Source organism: Girardinichthys multiradiatus, chromosome 7 (genome assembly GCF_021462225.1).
Source record: "Girardinichthys multiradiatus isolate DD_20200921_A chromosome 7, DD_fGirMul_XY1, whole genome shotgun sequence".
In the NCBI taxonomy this organism is placed as follows: domain Eukaryota; kingdom Metazoa; phylum Chordata; class Actinopteri; order Cyprinodontiformes; family Goodeidae; genus Girardinichthys; species Girardinichthys multiradiatus.
Window position 1 is genome coordinate 2,242,501 of NC_061800.1, and position 17,465 is coordinate 2,259,965.

General features: G+C 42.3%; 1 protein-coding gene across 7 annotated transcripts in view; it reads right to left on the reverse strand.

Annotated features, from left to right (window-relative positions):
* Positions 1 to 17,102, reverse strand: part of insig2 (insulin induced gene 2) — a 31,669-nt gene extending 14,567 nt beyond the window's left edge. For 3 of the 7 annotated variants that reach the window (XM_047370894.1, XM_047370891.1, XM_047370896.1), the window contains exons 1-2: positions 16,460 to 16,616; positions 13,325 to 13,510 (exon numbers count right to left, since the gene is read on the reverse strand). In XM_047370894.1, coding sequence (XP_047226850.1) covers positions 13,325 to 13,425 — 101 coding nt within the window. In that variant the 5' untranslated portion in view covers positions 13,426 to 13,510; positions 16,460 to 16,616. Of the gene's footprint in view, positions 1 to 13,324; positions 13,511 to 16,459; positions 16,664 to 16,951 lie in introns of those variants that run through there. The other 4 variants (XM_047370893.1, XM_047370892.1, XM_047370898.1 and 1 more) reach the window with 4 other exon arrangements.
* Positions 17,103 to 17,465: the final 363 nt, after the last annotated feature.

Genomic DNA, 17,465 nt, shown 5'->3' on the forward strand with positions numbered 1-17,465 from the left:
TAAAAAGCTACTCAGTGGTAAGGCCCCAGGGGTGGATTCGATTAGCCCGGAGTACCTTAAGGCTCTGGATGTTGTAGGGTTGCGTTGGCTAACACGACTCTGCAGCATCACGTGGACATCGGGGGCAGTTCCACTGGATTGGCAGACCGGGTTGGTGGTCCCCCTATTCAAAAAGGGGAACCGCAGAGTGTGTTCCAACTATAGGGGACTCACACTCTCAAGCCCCCCTGGTAAGGTATATTCGGGGGTTCTCGAGAGGATGGTCCGTCGGATAGTCGGACCTCGGATTCAGGAAGAGCAGTGTGGTTTTCGTCCAGGCTGTGGAACACTGGACCAGCTCTACACCCTCAGCAGGGTCCTGGAGGGTTCATGGGAGTTCGTCCAACCAGTCTACATGTCTTTTGTGGACTTTGAGAAGGAACAAGAGCTTCCACTGCCAGGGCCCTCAACATGCTCTTGGAAATGTAAATACAAGCAGGGTGGGAGTGAGACAGAGGGAGACCCCCTACATGCCTACTGGTCTTTTCAAGGTCTATGTATTTATACCCCGGGTGTCCATGGTCAAAATAAAACAAAAAATTATTTTTAAGCAAACAAAAATACTAATTAGAAATAAACTATTTAACTAAATTCAAAACTACCAAAATAGAAAAATAGCTCTTACAGATAGGTTAAATCCTGTGTTTACTTTAAATGGCTGTTCTTTACATTTGAGGATATTTAAAAAGTTAAAACTGGTCTCTGATGATCCTAACAAGGAGGGATACGCAAATGTTTAAAAGTCAACATGCAACATGTGGAGTGACATTAAAATTCTTATTAAAGTCTTAGATGCAGGATTCCAACCTTTTACTGACATCTGCTGTCATGTAAGAGGAACTACAAGTTGATAAATACTATCTTTTAAATAGGAAACTAACAAAACATAAGCTAAAGCATAAGTCAAAAACGAATGAACAAAAAAAAAGAAAATACAGCAGTGGACTAAATAAAGCAAATATTTCTGTAGGTGGTGTATGTGTAATCAAATGCTATCATCTCTTTAAATTGATAATTGATTGCCTGTTAAAGATGACTAATGTTTCACTGTCCAAAAATAACAAGTACAGTTAGTTGAATGCCAACCAAACATTATTGTAAAACTGGGTGTGATGAAGACAGGAGAAGAATGGTAGGAGCATGTACTTTCTGTCATTCCCCAAAGATCAGGGATCTTCTGGTTGTGTCTGCCCTTGCGGTGAACTGATTAGGTAATATGCCCTAAAAGCTAGCAGTTGAGCACTGATAAGACAGCCTCTTCATGATAAAAACATGCATAAAACGCCACCACACGTTATTTATGCCACCTACGCATTTTTTTTTACATGTCATTTACATCACCACGTATTAAGATTCACAACGCGTAAAAAACGGCACATCCCATTTTTTACTGATTAGAACGCGTTAATATAAGGATGATTTTTGACCCTTTTGACTTGCCGTAGTGCTGTGGCTCTAGCTTGTCATGGCATTCCTCCACGGAACATTACCTGTCAATCACTGACGCTCTAAGCCATATAAATTTTTTTTTTTAAAAGACTGGAAATGTTTAAAATGTTTTTGAATACGTTTCCATGTCTCTTTAGTAGAAGTTTATGTACAGTTGCCTTCAGGTCTCTGGAGATAATGTGTTTTAAACACAATGATTGTAATTATAATGCAGTGCTGATTAGTTTCCAAGATATCTGCAACTCATGAACTGGTTAATGCAAACCTGAGCATAATTACTCAGCATTTTCTAGTGACTGATGATCACTTAAGGGCAGAGCATAGTCAGGCATAGTGTGAGCAACGCGGACTCTGCATGCACTGTCCATGGCTTCATCGTCGCGTGTAACAATTTCCTATATTTCTGGTGACAAATTCCTGCGTTTCCTACGCTTTCCATCATGGCATCATCGGACAAGGAAGCAGAACTAGTTTGGCGTGTAGCATTGGAAAAACAAAACAAAAAGAAGGTGGTGTTAAAGGCCATTAAACTAGAGTAGGGACCAAGAAGAGGACCTCTCAGTGCGAGGCAGACAGTGGCCATGATGCTGCGCGTACTTGTGACCAGCTGCTCAGAGCAGTGTGTCACATATAAAACAGTTTGATGTGGAGCATTTTTCCTGCCGAGCAGTTTATTGCGTGGCACCACGTACACAGTCAATTGAGTTTTGCCCAGACATGTCCAGAGGATGTCCGCTTTGAGTCCGTGGGTACGTCTGAGGAGTCAAGTACTTTGCATGTCACTGTGTAAGTCATTATTCCTTATTTTGTATTAATAAACAACATGATTATTTCATTGAAAGGCTACATAAATGTTTATTTATGTATTTATATTAAATAAAATACTGTTTTAAGGCCTCCCCCCACCTCAACAGTTTGGTGCCGTGACCCGGATTTGGTACTAACTAAAGGATAATTAATTGACTACGAGGCAGACGTTCTACAACACCACAGGGCTGACCCAAAACAAAAGGTAAGGAGATCTTTTTTTATTCTCCTTTTGCCTGCTAATAGTGTAGGTGGTGTTGTGGAATAGATATCTGTTTTCTCTTAAAGTTACAGTCCTGATCAGATTTGGGTAAAAATATTTGTTGGTTGAAATAATGTATTAAGGTAAAGAAATTATGTATCGAGTAAAATATTTGTTGTAACATACTTGTCGGTTGAGACACGTAAATGGTGAGACTGGGAAAGTAAATAAGTTCCGGATTTGGCAATCCAAACTCAGTCCCGACAAGGACTGGGGTATTTAGGATGGGGTTAGTAAGAGACTCCCCGAGAGACTGAGGACCCCTCTACGTGGCAAGGGATAGGACCCCGAGACCCTGAATTGGCAGGTGAGGGAAGGCAGTCAAGATACTTAAATGTTGAGTCTGTAAGAATAAAATTAAGTAAAAGGAATTCCAGGGAGTCAACGGAGGGTTGATTCCTAGGTGTCAAACCGGCTTTGGCATCACAGCGGTCGAACCAGGAGAGATTGAAAAAGAGAGTCCCGCTGAGTGTAAGGGTTTGAGGCCCTCCGTGCGCACAAGCCATATATCCTGTTGTATTTGTATTTGTCTAACTGGATTTAACTAACTGAATATGAGTGAGAAGAGAATAAAATTGAGTGGCTGCGAATGGCTGCACTTGAGTGTGAGTGATTGTAGAAGCGGTGATTATATTATAAACTGTACTGCCATAACATTAAGGCATAAGAGGTGAAGGTATTGTAGAAGCTGTGATTTTATCATATACTGTATAGGCATAAAGTGACAAAAAAAAAAAAAAAGGGGGAAAACAAGCGACAACAGTTGAGCAACATGGAAGGAGAAATTGATGGTGAAAAGAGTGATGATGGGATGTGGTAGAGGTCCCTGGATACCGTTGTCAGACCAGGTAACTGTGCTGGCAGAATTTATGGAAAAATGTGAGAAAAAGTCAAAGAAGGAAGTTCAGAAAACTATAGAAAAGATCAAGGAGGTGATTGTTGCAGGAGAAGGAGGAATGGATAACAAGGAACCGTTAGGTAGATGGTTGAACCGAGAATATAAGAGGCATCTGAAGGATAAAGACAGTTGGTTGATTAAAGCTGATGAGAAAAGACGACTTGGTGGAATAAAGTGTAAAGTTGAAGCAAAAGACGCAGGGAATAAAGAGACAGAATGGGGTCGTTTGTTGGTTTGGTGGCAGGGATTGATTCACTGCAGTAAGGACAGAACACAAATGAAGCAGACAGAAAAAAACAGCAGTACCCCCACCGAGTGTCCCTCCGCCCTATAGTCTCACACATGGTATATATCCAATGATAGATGTGCAAAATGGAGAAATATATATTATAGGAGACACAGAATCAGGCCAGTTACGTGCGCATTACAACCCATTTGTCCCTGAACCATCAAAAGTATACACACCACAAGTGGGAGGACCTGCCTGTTATGAGCCCTTCTCTGACCGCAGAGAGATAAAGAGGGCCCTACACAGAACTTTCTCCTGCAGCACTCTACCCAATGAGTGAATCCCCCAACAGGAATGAGCCAGACCCTCCTGGGGAATTTTAAAGAGAAATTAAGTGTTTTGAAAGTGTCCGGTGAAGACGGAGAGTGCAGCTCTGACTCACAATCTAGACAGAAAACGCGGCCAGAGGCACCCAGCTCTGAGCCTGACGGCTTCCGGTCTAGTGACCGGCAGACAGCGGGGACTCCTGTAAAGGAGGACATATCCCTGAAAGGCAATTGGATCTCTGAGCCAGAAGTAAAAGAGAAGGAAGAAAGTGTTGAGCAGAGTAGTGTGGCTTCTGGCAGTGATTGCTTGAGTGAAAGAGTTGAAGGAGGGCCTGAGAAAGAAGCAAAAGAAACGCTTAGACTTTTAAGGAGGGTTACACAATTGGAATCAAAAGTGCATGAATTATTTGCAAAAGATTCTCAACAGATGACAGAAAAACAGTTTAAAGATTCTGGGAGAACACACACCATGACTACCCGTAGCCAGAGCGATCCATCCAGATTTCAATGTCCGTTGTTGACCTCATCAGCTGGAATGACAAAATATGTCCCTTTTTCATTGGGAGATGTACAGGCATTAGTGGATAAGTTGCCACCTATTGCAGGATGTGGACGTGTCTGGTTACAGGAATAAGATACATTGACTAAAGGCATGACACTGGCCTTGGGTGACTTTAGAGCAATTTTGGGGCGATCTGTGCATCCCTCAGTTGCTAGAGAAATAGAACAGAATGCTGATTGCAGTAAGGACCCTGATGACACACCCCTGACACGTGTAATGACAGCCCTAGGGAAGGCTATAAGAAATTAGTATCCGCCCACCGCCGCCGTTGCAGTCCCTCAAGTCGATTGGGACCCTAATCAGCATCCTAAAGAGCACATTAGTGCTGCAGTGGACACACAAGAGTTAATCCCAAGGGTGACGGGATAGGAATGGGACAGCTGTTTAAAAAGCCATATTAAAAGGAGTTCCTGTTGAGGTTTGTCAAAAAATTGAAAAATAATCCTGATTTGCAGGGAACAGACTTCACAAAGTGGGAAAAACATTTAATTCACCATTTACATACAGCTCAGAAGGCAGAGAAAAAGAAAAAAGAGGAGAAAGAACAGCTACAGAACCAGCTCCTTAAATTGCAGCTGCAAGAGGCCAAAGAGAAATTAAGAGAAAAATTGATAAAACTGAAAATGTAATGTTAGCTGCAGCTCAACCTGTTCCTCCAGCAGCACACACCCCTTTGTCTATGTTACCACCTATGACTGATCAGTGCCACCCTATTAATTTTATAATTACAGGTACAGTGGCCCAGGTTGTGGAGGCAGATGGCATGTTGGTGGTCACCGTGGTCGTGGTGGATGGCGTGGACCACCCAAAGGAAGGGGTGGAGCCAGCAGGGCACTGGGAGATGTGTGCTACAACTGCGGTTAGTCTGGACATTGGTCACCCACCTGCCCTACCTGGGGGTCACAGCAGGGAGTAACGGTCCCTCCTAATGCAGGTATGGCACATCCCCCACCCCACCAGTATCCACAGATGGATGGACACCCGTCTTACAGCCCATACTGACGCCCCTGAGGAGGACCAAGGCAGCGTGGGCACAGCAGATCCCATGTTGCCTGCAAAGGTGGGAGAGAACGGTCTGAATTTTTTAGTGGACACTTGAGCTACTTATTCCACCGTAACACAGCAACCTCCTAAACCACTGCTCTCTACCAAGACTGTTTCTGTGATGTGCTTCTCAGGGGCTGCACAAATTCTGCCTGTGACTGTACCACTTCCTGTTCAGATTGGGACTCAGAGAGTAACTCACGCTTTTGTGTGTTCACCCAGCAGACCTGTTAATTTGCTGGGCAGAGACTTATTAGTGAAGCTGGGAGCATCAGTGCTGTGTGGTACTGATAGGTTAACAGTAACTTTTCCAGATGGTTCCTCTTTGGCATGTGGACAAATGCTTCAGCATGAACAATACCTTTTACAGCCAGTTGCAGAGGAATATGTTTACATCTACTGGGGGCTGCTGACCGCAACTTCTTCTCCAAGCAGCATCTTCTCTGTGTATCAGCTGTGGAAACCCTGGATTCAAAGTCTCTGCCCCTACACCTCTCCGCCTGACCCGCCCCATGTCACTCTGTTCTACGACCGTTGTCACACTGAATGGTACCAAGATTTGTTTAATGAAACAGTAGAAGGTAGGACATGGTTCATTTCATCCAAAATATTTATGTGGCTCCTGAGGGTGTGGCTGCAACAGTTGATTTAACACCTGACCATGCAGAACGGTATTTAATGTCAGATGAAGCTGTTCCTCATGTTTCTCTTTCTTTGCATCCTGAGCATCAAGCTAAGGAATTGGGAGGAGTGGTAAAGCGGTCTCTGGCAGCTGGGGACTGGCAGGACACCTCAGTCACCAACTTAAGGTATTCTAAAAGCACAGACACATATTGTATAAAATGTACAGCTACTGATGAAGTCCTATTGCAGCATGAGATGCTCACACGTCATCATGGAAGAGAAAAAAAAGATCATCCCAAAGCCGCAGCTCTTTTGCAGAGCCAACCTTATCAGTTATGGGCTGAACGACCCACAGATGTAGGATTAACCCCCTGCGCCCCAGTTTCTTTTCAGGTTGCATCTCCCTCGCCTAAACAACAGGCTCAGGACGGCATCAGAGACACCATTGAAGGCCCGAAGGCAGCAGGCATGTTAGAACCCTCAGCCTCATCATGGAACACACCCATCCTTCCTGTAGAGAAAAAAGGTACTGGAAAATATCGCATGGCACATGATTTAAGAGCAATAAATTCAGTTCTGGTGACTCCTACTGTTCCTGTCCCCAATCCCTATGTGGCTCTCTCCAACCTTGAACCTTCACATCAGTGGTACAAATGCATTGATCTACCTAATGCATTTTTCTGTTTGCCATTAGCAGAAGAGAGCAGAGACATTTTTTCTTTCACCTATGGTGGGGAGCAGCTGCGCTACACCCGTCTGCCACAAGGGTTCGCCCTTTCCCCAGGTATATTTAACCATGTTTTGAAAGATGTGTTACAGATTTGCCCCCTACCACAGAACGTGACTCATTCAGTATGTGGATGACGTCCTACTGGGAGCATCTACAACGGAGCTCTGTTTGCAGTGTACAGAACTCGTGCTGAGACATCTGCATAAACATGGATTCAAGGTCAGTAAAAATAAACTACAAATAGCAAGGAAGAAGGTTTCCTTCCAGGGCAGAGTTATTACTGCAGGAAGCACGAGCATGTCAGGTTCACATAAGCAAAGTATTTTAACACACCCTAAACCTCTTAGGCTTAAAGACATGCTGTCATTTTTGGGACTTACAGGCTACAGTAGGACCTACATCCCAGGTTACACCAATCTCACACAGACCCTCAGAGACCTAGTCAGAGAACAGGGCATGCGCAATCTTAACAATGCCCTTGATTGGACACAGGAAGCAGAGGAAGCCTTTATTGTGTTAAAGCAGCTTCTTTCCAATGCGGCGGAGCTTACGCTCCCTGACTACACCATACCATTTTATTTGGATGTTTCTGTAACAAAATTGGCAGTAAATGGAGTTTTGTTTCTAAAAATGGGGGAGAGAGGAGAGTGCTGATGTACGTTTCAGTAATGATGGATAACATGGAAAAATGCCACCCACAATGCACACAACATGCAGCAGGGTTGGCAAAATTAATTTAAAAAACAGCTCACTTAGTGATGGGACACCGTCTGAATGTTTTAACAATTTAACCCAAAGAAAACTTTGACACCGTTGCAGAGAAAATTTCCTTTAATCACAAGACCAGGAAAGGAAATAATTATTGACTACACAGACATGGCGCAGCCAGTAAGAAGTTTCAGATATCTGCTTGTGTGTGTGGATGCTTTCACAGGATGGCCAGAAGCATGGCCAGTGAAAAAGGAAGATAGTAAAACTGTGGTTAAATGTCTCATTAACCACTACATTCCCAGACACGGGTTTCCAGAAAAGATAAGGATGGTTATTGAGCTCTGTGTTAATCTATGGAGTATTCCTGTGTGAATTTGGTATGGGTGGATGCATGTTTTGACACATCACTTTGCATAGGAGGATCGTGCACACTCCCTTTCCAAACTCTATAAGGATGATGGTTTGTACTCTGATATTCCAGTGTCCGATGCACCGTATCTGCACTGTGGGAAAAAAAATCTTCATTTCTCAAAACAGTTCAAATTATGGTGAACAGACCGATGCGTCCGATAGGCTTATGAGCAACATTTGATCCATCTACAACTTTTTTCTTGTGATGGTGCTGGAGCTCTGATCCTTTCATATGTCGTTCAAGGGAGCAGGAGGCCTTGTTGTGACTTGATTCTGGCATCTGGGCCCCCTCCCAAACATCCCAGACAATCCCCAAATGGCCAGAATCGTCCCCAATGGCCATCACCAAATGGCCGGAATCGTCCTCCATGGCCCTCCCCAAATGGCCGGAATCGTCCCCCATGGCCCTCCCCAAATGGCCGGAATCGTCCCCCATGGCCCTCCCCAAATGGCCAGAATCTTCCCCAATGGCCCTCCCCAAATGGCCAGAATCGGCCCTTTCTTCCCCCCATACGGCATCTGACAAACGGCCAAAAAGTTCCCAAAGTGCCCGGGCGCGGCGAGGTTGCCCCCCTCAGCATTTACTACATCAGCGCGCCGCGTTCCCGAAAGTCCGGAACGTTACCGAAGGGACGAATGGCCGGCACGCGGCCACCGTGTCACGTTTCGACCAATGTCCTGACATTTGCATTGAAAACCCCGGCCATTTGTCCGACATTCCCTTCACCTGTATAAGGGACAAACGAACAGCAAGACTGCGCCACCCGGAGGACGAAAGGACGAGATAAGACAAGAAAAAATAAACTAAAATAAAATTTTCAATTTATGCTTTTTACTTAACAAAAGTTATATTTTATATGTTATTGCATTTTACTGTCTTTTTATATTCATCTATTATTGTGCTTAATGTTCAGGGGCCATAAGGATTGAACCCAGTAATTATTTGTTTTTAATTAAGAAACGCAGTTAATTAAGAGGACTGAGAAGACATCCTCCACTTAGAAGGGGTCAAGACATCCCTGCTGAGGATCAGAAGGCTTTAAGCACCCTGAGACTACAGAGGCAGGAAATGCACTAGTCCAAAAGGCAAAAGTAAGGCAGAGGCAGCAGGGCCTAAAGCATAGTCAATGTAAAAGAATCCTTCTGTCCCCTCTGGAGTAAGAGGTGTATATTGATATTGCTTTAATTCATTTTTATCTTCTCTCTGACAAGATTAATTAAAGTTCACAGGATGCTTAAATTTCAGCGAGTTCCATTGCATTGTCGGTTCCAGGCATGCTTAATTACAGTGCTAGCAGCCCCACTAATAACCAAAATGGAGGGCACCGGTGGGAGCACCGAAACTGAACAGCCCCCTCCTACAGTTATGCGCAGCCCGTCTGACCCTTATGGCGCCAAATTGACCATTTATGCTAATACTAAAGGAATCACGGTAGCACAACTTGACTTATATAACATTATTAATTGTGGAACCAACCAGGTGGGTTGGTGTGGTTATGATGTCTATATGTGTGTGCTGAGAGGCCACCCCAGTGAATTGTCTCAGAATCCGTGTGGAAGTTGGGATCAGGTATTGTGGAACACTGGACCAGGCAGTTACACTCATCATTATGACCGCATGAACAACTTAGGACAGCTGCAATAGAATATATCCTTGATTAGAGCCACACCAACACCTGATGGACCTGAACCCACTCATATTCACCACTCGATATCTGACACATGTCCAACTCACCAAACGATCTCTTAAGACAGGAAAGACCCTAAAGACATTATTAAGGTACAACTAGCATCACCTACTCCCAGTCCTGGGCCGTCCCTTGTCCATTGTGTAGATGTACATACTGTGAAGAACCTTATAACATTGGAAACAGGATTTACTGAAGCCAACCTATGGCTAGAATGGATGGCTGAGACTGCGCAAGAAAATCATATGTCTAACTGTGTAGCCTGTGCAGCTGCGAGACCCTTCCTTTACACTGAACCTGCTCCTCTGTACCCCTCTGATACTTGGGGCTATAACTGTATGCTAAATTTAACCAAGGCAGCTACACCCACTAACTGCACCACACTGGCTACTATTTTTCCGCCCATTAACAATAAAACTCTCGCTGGACCATTTACCCCTTATAATGGCAATGGAAGCTACACATGTTTCAATTTTACCCGTCCAAATGCTATTGTGCTTTTAGGTGAAATTCCACAGGATTGGTGTAACAGAACTGAACCTGGTTGTAATTCCATAGAAGGTGGGCTAGAACTGGTTTATACTATTATTGTGGTGACAGGAGACTTTTGATTAGGATCCCTCAGGAAGCCTGGAGAGTGTGTGCTATGGTCAGATTACAGGCACCACTGATGTTAATTGGTGAAGTCATAAAAAGAACTAATAACACTCATCTAGCCTCTATTCTAACAGCTTGGAGGGGCAGACGTGTTAAGGAAGCGAGCAACTAACTCCTTTGACCTCACGCAGAACTCTCCCACCTATATTGGTGCAATTGGAGTGCCTAGAGGAGTCCCAGATGAGTATAAATTAGCGAATCAAGTAGCAGCCGGCTTTGAAAATATCCCCGTAATCTCACCGTTTGTTCCAATAACCCCTAACAAGAATGTAGACCGCATTAATTATATTCATTACAATGTACTACGACTGGCCAACTTAACCCGGGATGCTGTTGAAGGTCTCTCAGAACAACTAGCCCCCACCTCTCTCATGGCCATACAAAACAGAATGGCGTTGGATATGTTGCTAGCTGAAAAATAACACCAATAACACCGCTCCTGAAGGATCTGTCACCCGAGCCTTAGAAGGATTGAGAACTCTGAGTAAAACTATGCACGAGCATTCGGGGATTGACAATGCATTGGAGCAATGGTTCACTGATATGTTTGGCAAATAGAAAGGTTTAGTCATGTCATTAATGATTTCTATTGCTAATTTTGTTGCCTTAATGGTTACCTGTGGTTGTTTCTGTGTACCATGCATCAGGGCTCTGATGGTTCGCTTCATCACTGCCACAATTGAGAAGGGGAGTGCTGAATCTAAACCTCCTACTTATCAGCTGTCTGCTTTGACGGACGGACTCTATGTGGAGTGATCTCTTTGTGGAGATCAAAAGGGGGAATTGTGGAAATATGAAGGCCTTATTATTAGTAGCTAAAACTAAGATATTTTTGGAACTCTGCTGCTTATAGATTGATTTTTATTAGGAATTTTAGTTATGCTTTTGATAGTTAGAAAAAACCTTAACAGTAGCCTCTAGTTATAACACAATGAGTGTTCATTATTCAAGGTTAAGGCTTGCAGGTGTTTTCTGTCTGTATTGTGAGAAGCCGGCAGTGTATTGGGGAGGGATGGTACTCCTCTCTGTGCTGACCGAAACTTCTGATAACTATTCCACCCTGAAGATTCCTGAAGATGTGTGGGAAACAATTCTTTAATTAAATGATGAAATGTATCTCTGTTTCTTTAATACTGTTGCTGGGGAGACATCCACAGACAGAATGATTGTGTATGTGTACTGCTTTGCAGCGTGGGGTATAAAATGTAATGTAATGCAGCCCCCAGTGAGACAACACACAGACGTTTCCAGGTATCAGTGTAAGTGTGATGTCTCCACTCTGAATTCAGACTGGTTTTAATAAACTTGTGGAAACTACAACTGATCTCTGACTGAGGACTGTCCTTTGGAGTGCAGAATAAAAAGAGTCAATGAGAGGTGAGGAGTAACGTAAGAGTTAACGGACGGCCAGTAAAGTTTTCCTACCTCGACATTAGCTTGTGAAAGTAAATCTGTGGGTCTTCTTTTTGGCATTCAGACAACAATTCTGAGTGACAGACAGGACACATTTAAAAAATAAATAAATAAAACAGTGTGGGATTGTGATTTTTGAGCTACTAGCACAAGAACTAATAATTATATCTAATAATGATGATGAACTGAGATCTGTCAACTCAAGAAAAAAAACAAAAACGAGGAAGGGTCTTTTTCTCGGAAAATCCTCTGTTGGATTTTGCACGCCTGGATTGCAGACTGCAATAGTCCAAGTCGTTGGGATAGATGAGAAATCTGCTGGTTGCACAGACAGCTAGATTTCAAGCTTTATCAAGCTCTTCTTTGAAGGATTGCTGAGAAAAGAAATGTTAACTTGTCCTGCAAGTTGTGACTGACTCAAATGTGCTTCTGTTGCGTCAAGCTAACTCAAAAAGTGATCATGTTCTGCAGGCTATCTGCCTTTGCTGTGACATTAGAGCTGCAATGGATGCTGGGAGGTGTAGTTACAGTCCACCTCGTGGCAAGATGATCCCAACACGATGTATAGCTTAAGTGCTTAAGCTCCTGAACATTTTTTAGTTTGATATGGAGAACCAGTTTGTGTCATCAGCTAATATCAACCAGTTTACATCTAGTCGGGCAAGAAATTTGTAAGCAGGGATTTGCACTGTAACTAGAGGCTCACACAATGAAAACCATGGTTATTATTAGGGCTGCATAACATATCTCGAATATATGGTTTTTGCAATAAAAGTGTGCAGAATATTCATATCACAAAGGACTGCTTAGAATGGAATAATTGTTAACTAATATATATGAAGAATTTTGAAGTTGTATTTTTCATGCGATATTTATCCAGTAGGACAGAATCTCATGGCAGCAAAAGCTCATACCAGGCACAAATGACATTGTCAAAAATGCTAAAGGTTACATAGAGTAGGAAGTACAGATTATAAAGGGAGAAGAAAAAAAAAAGACATGTATTGCACCTGATATCATCCTCACAATAATTAATAATTAACAAATATCGCTATTGCAAGATTTTCTAATATTATGCAGCTCTAGTCATTATTACTATCAAGTTTATAATTTTCCATTGTAATTATTGGTAAGAACTACTGGCCACACACTTAGAAATCAATTACATGTCTGTAAGTGCCACTGCAGTGCGCCTAAATTGAACAGATACCCAGCTTGCCTAAAAGAATATAATTTACTACTACTAAAGATGTTTTTACACATTTGTTTTCATGGGCTGACAAAATTTTCAGGCAGTTTAAAGTTTTGTAAAACAGATGCCCAGATCATGTCTGAGAAAGTATTTTCATTAGGCATTGGGCTAACTGCAGGTCCTGAAATCCACAACCATGCTTTTATGTCACAGGAACTGACATGTCATTACACAAATGGCCAGTCAAACATCAGAGTAATGCGAGACAGTCAAAAAGCTAACCTGTCGGTGATAAATGAAACATAGGGTCCCCGCAAATGGTGCGGTCTCTCTCCAGATCTTGACCCCTGCTGCTGGTCACTGGTTGATGCACTGTTGTTCATAGTAGTCAGTGATGCACATAATCAGAGCAGCAAGTATCCGTCTCCACCATGTCTGTGTCCAAAGGTCTCATCTGGCATACCAAAGCTGGACAGAAAGGAATCAGAGCCACTATCATAAAATACAATTGACAACTAAATTTTCAGTTTGATTATTTTCTGCTTCAAGTTATATGAATTGAAAATAGATTGACTAATTTAACAATAGTAAGGAAGGGTGTAGTGCTTTCAACACAACCCTTCCTTAAAAATGTTTCCATGATATTTTTCGTTATATTTTAGGGGAGAAACCTGGAGTTAGGGCTGCCGGGTAAAACCGTTGTTAGCACTGTTGCCTGGTGGCAGGAAGGAATCCAGCCTGTGGTCTTTAAAAAATATGGGCTAATTTTTCATCCAAAATTTCCCTTAAGTGTGTGTGTGTTTATGTGTATGGTTGGTTGCCCTGTGATAGACTGATTACCTAGCCAGTGTTTTTCACCAACCCAGACATGGGTTGTAGGTGGGATTTTAGAGTTGGCATCCAGATGGGGTCTTTGAGGCTTTAAGGCTGGCCAGACCAATGTATTCTCGCTGCTTGCGCTACTTTACCTACAGCTGTTCCCCTGACCCGGCTGGAGAGCACATGACTGGCAAGGTGTTTGCTGTCAATCTCCATGCAACAAGCCAATGCAAAACCTGTACTGTTATCATCCAATTGTATTGCCCTTCTGAACCTTCAGCAACAAATCTTCCTCTCTTAAGGAGCTTTACATCTGAAAAACAATTTTCATTTTGTTGTTTCTCACAGAAACATACAAGAATGTTGACTATTAATAACCTGAACTGTGCCCTGCTAACTGCCTATTGGTGTTACCCTTTCAGGTTGACACTGGGAAGGATTCCTGCTGCAGATCAATTATCAAGATGGAGAATGTTTTAATTCCTGAGGATTTTCATATTGATTATGTCTCCTCAAACTCAACAGCTGAAATGTTATCCTTGACTTGTTCTTTTAGCTTTGTCCAACATTTTTCTGTACCAACTCACCGAAACGGCCAAACCTTTAACCTCTATTTTTCGTCAGGCCTCAACATTACTAATGTGAAGAATGTGCATAAGAGTGATTGTATTTGTGCTTTTTATGACATTAACTTTACATCTAAGCAAATACATCTGAAATAAAAACTCATAAAGACACCTGAGATTGAAGGTTTTTCTATTGGATATGTAAACACTCTTATCCATTGCTTTAACACAGAATACACATCAATTGTGGATCAACTGGCCCCTTTAAATAAAGTGGTATCCCACAGAAATAGTAATTCCATTGGCGAGTCTACTCGGAACTTTAGGAGTTTGTCGCAAAGTTGAACAAATATGGAAGAAAATTGAACTTAAAGTGCACAGGCTTCATCTTAGAGATATAATGTCTATCTATTTTCAGCCAGGATAGCTGACAGAACATGGAGCAGAAGCATAAGATGTTTCTGAGAAAGTAAATAGGGTCTGGCCGGACTGCAGGTACTACGTCCTGTGCCAACCAGAATGCAGCTTCCAATTAAGTTAGGATGGTGAGTATAAAATGAACCAAAACAAAGCACATTGTGTTTTACTGTCTTCTCTATATTTAACAGGATTTGCAAATCATTGTTTTCTGTTTCTTTTTGTTTTATACAACGTCCCAATTTAATTGAAACTGGGGCTTTAGTTAGATATATATATTTTTTTTGTGTTTATGTCATTTCTTTACCTAAATTATCAAGATGCATAACATTCAAGTAACATAACTGTAAGGTGGAAGGAACAAAGTAGTTTTTTGTTTTTTTTTAACAAAACTCTGAAAAGTGTAGCCTGAATATCTATTCTGCCACTTTTACCCATACATAAAACTTGCAACCAATTGCCTTCAGAACTAATATAATCAGAAAAATAGATTCCAACTGTGTGTCCGTTGATTACAGTATGAATCCACCTCTTCCATGATGGTGTTAGGTGGTTAGTTTGGAGAACTTCAGTAAACAGAAGACCGGGGAATACTGCAGACAGGTCAAGGTAGAGGTTATGCAGATGTTTAAAGCAGGGCTAAGTTAGAAAATATTTTCCCAAGCTTTTGCCAACTGACTGATATAGATCAAAACATATTCAAATGTAAGAATGGTCCAGTGACAGTCCAGACCTAAATCCAATTTAGAATCTTACCCAAGACTTGACAATTGATGTTAACACAATCTCCCCATACATTCTGGCAAAGCTTGTGCTATCTTGCAAAGAAGAATGAGCAAATATGTTGGTCTCTAGATATGCAAAGCTGGTAGAGACAAACACAAACAGACTGAAGCTGTAAGTGCAAATAAAAGTGACAACACAAAGTATTACACGTCCATAATAGCTGTGCAAACCACATTTTTTCCCACTTTATAATTATACACATACACTTAAGTGAAAATAAAATTAATTAAAGTTTGAGATAACAATGTGAGAAAATGTGAAAGTTTGACAGTGTGTGAATACTGTATTTATACGTGTCAGGATATGTTGATGCCAGGTGTAAACGGACTCACAAAACTATTAATGTATTTAAAAGGGCTTTTAAGTGTTCAGATTCCAGAGGAATCTATTTAATCTAATAAATTTACCATCTGTGAATGGGATAAGATACTCAGCAATCTGCTTTTACAATGTAAAACAGAATAATGAGCTCCGTGGTGAATTAATCTACTTCATGACCTGAAATGACGCTTTTTGACGGTGTGGAAAGGTTAGCACTTGGCCTCGTCGCCAGTGAAACGATAAAAGCTAATAGGCGGAGAGGTTCTGACACAACTCTGGCCTCCTAGTTGTGTATCAGCTAGCTGCTGATCGGCAAACAGCCTCAGCACTTTTTTTCACCACCACCTGCTTCATGTAAAACAGTAAGAATATTGCCATGCGGTTGTCATGATAAGCTAGTTAATGTTGAAGAAAGTGGACGGGTTACATATAACACAGCTCGCTACTGGAGGCATTTTTTAACTTAACCCCTCATAGAAAACTGGATGAGGTTAAACCTACTTCTTACCTTATTCTATCCCGGAAGTTCGTACAACATATGGCAAAGATCTTTACAAAGACTCACTTCGTTATTAAAGAAAGTTGACGGCAGTTTTTAAGATTTCTGCTACTCCCTTCACTGCGGCGACTTCCGGCTTATCGACACCCATGACGCAACTACGTTATGCAAAGCAAGCGTGTCACGTAAGCGCATTTTGACAATCCTTAATAAATTCAAAAGAAAATCCCAGAGGGCCGGCTGGTTAGTTGAACGAGCAGGCGCCCCATGTGTGCAGGCTTTAGTCCTGGTTTCGATTCCCGGTCGCGGGCCATTTGCTGTACGCCTTGTCTCTCCACCTTTAGGGTTAAATAAAGGTCACTAGTGCTGAAGTGGTCCTTTAAAAAAGTCTAAAATAAAAAGGAAATTTCTAGAGAAACTTGACTTGCTTAATCAGTTACATTCAAATATCAGAAGTTCACATCAGCACAGAAAGTATACTATGCATGTTAGAATACTCACTTTTAGGCTGCCTGAAAGCTGTTTTGGCTGTGTTTCCATCATCAGTCCCATGTGACAGTCACTTAACCCCAGTAATTAAGAGGATCAAGGAAGGCTTGTAGGGAGGGTGGGTGCTTGCAGGTTTTTCAATTAGTAGTCAATGGCCACTTTGAGGCTCCTGACATAGTCGGGGAAGAGGGAGGAACAGTATATCATACTTCCCTTGTTGACTCTGGGGGCCTCTTCATTATCAGGCAATTGTCAGCTCTGTCAATGTAAATGTGAAAGTTGGGATATGGATTGGATGTAGATGACGATGATGATGGTGGGGTGGAGTCAGGTCTAGGTTGTAAATGTCATCGTCACTGGACCACTGAAGTCCTTGACTCCAAAATAATAGTCCTTGTGACCTCTCTGAGGTCTCTAGTAACACCGAACCCCTCCCTCTATCCTCCATCTGCCACACCCCAGACAGCCCTGATGGTGAGGAGACCCTGTCTCTCTCAATTAAGGCAGAGGCATGAAATGGGAGCAA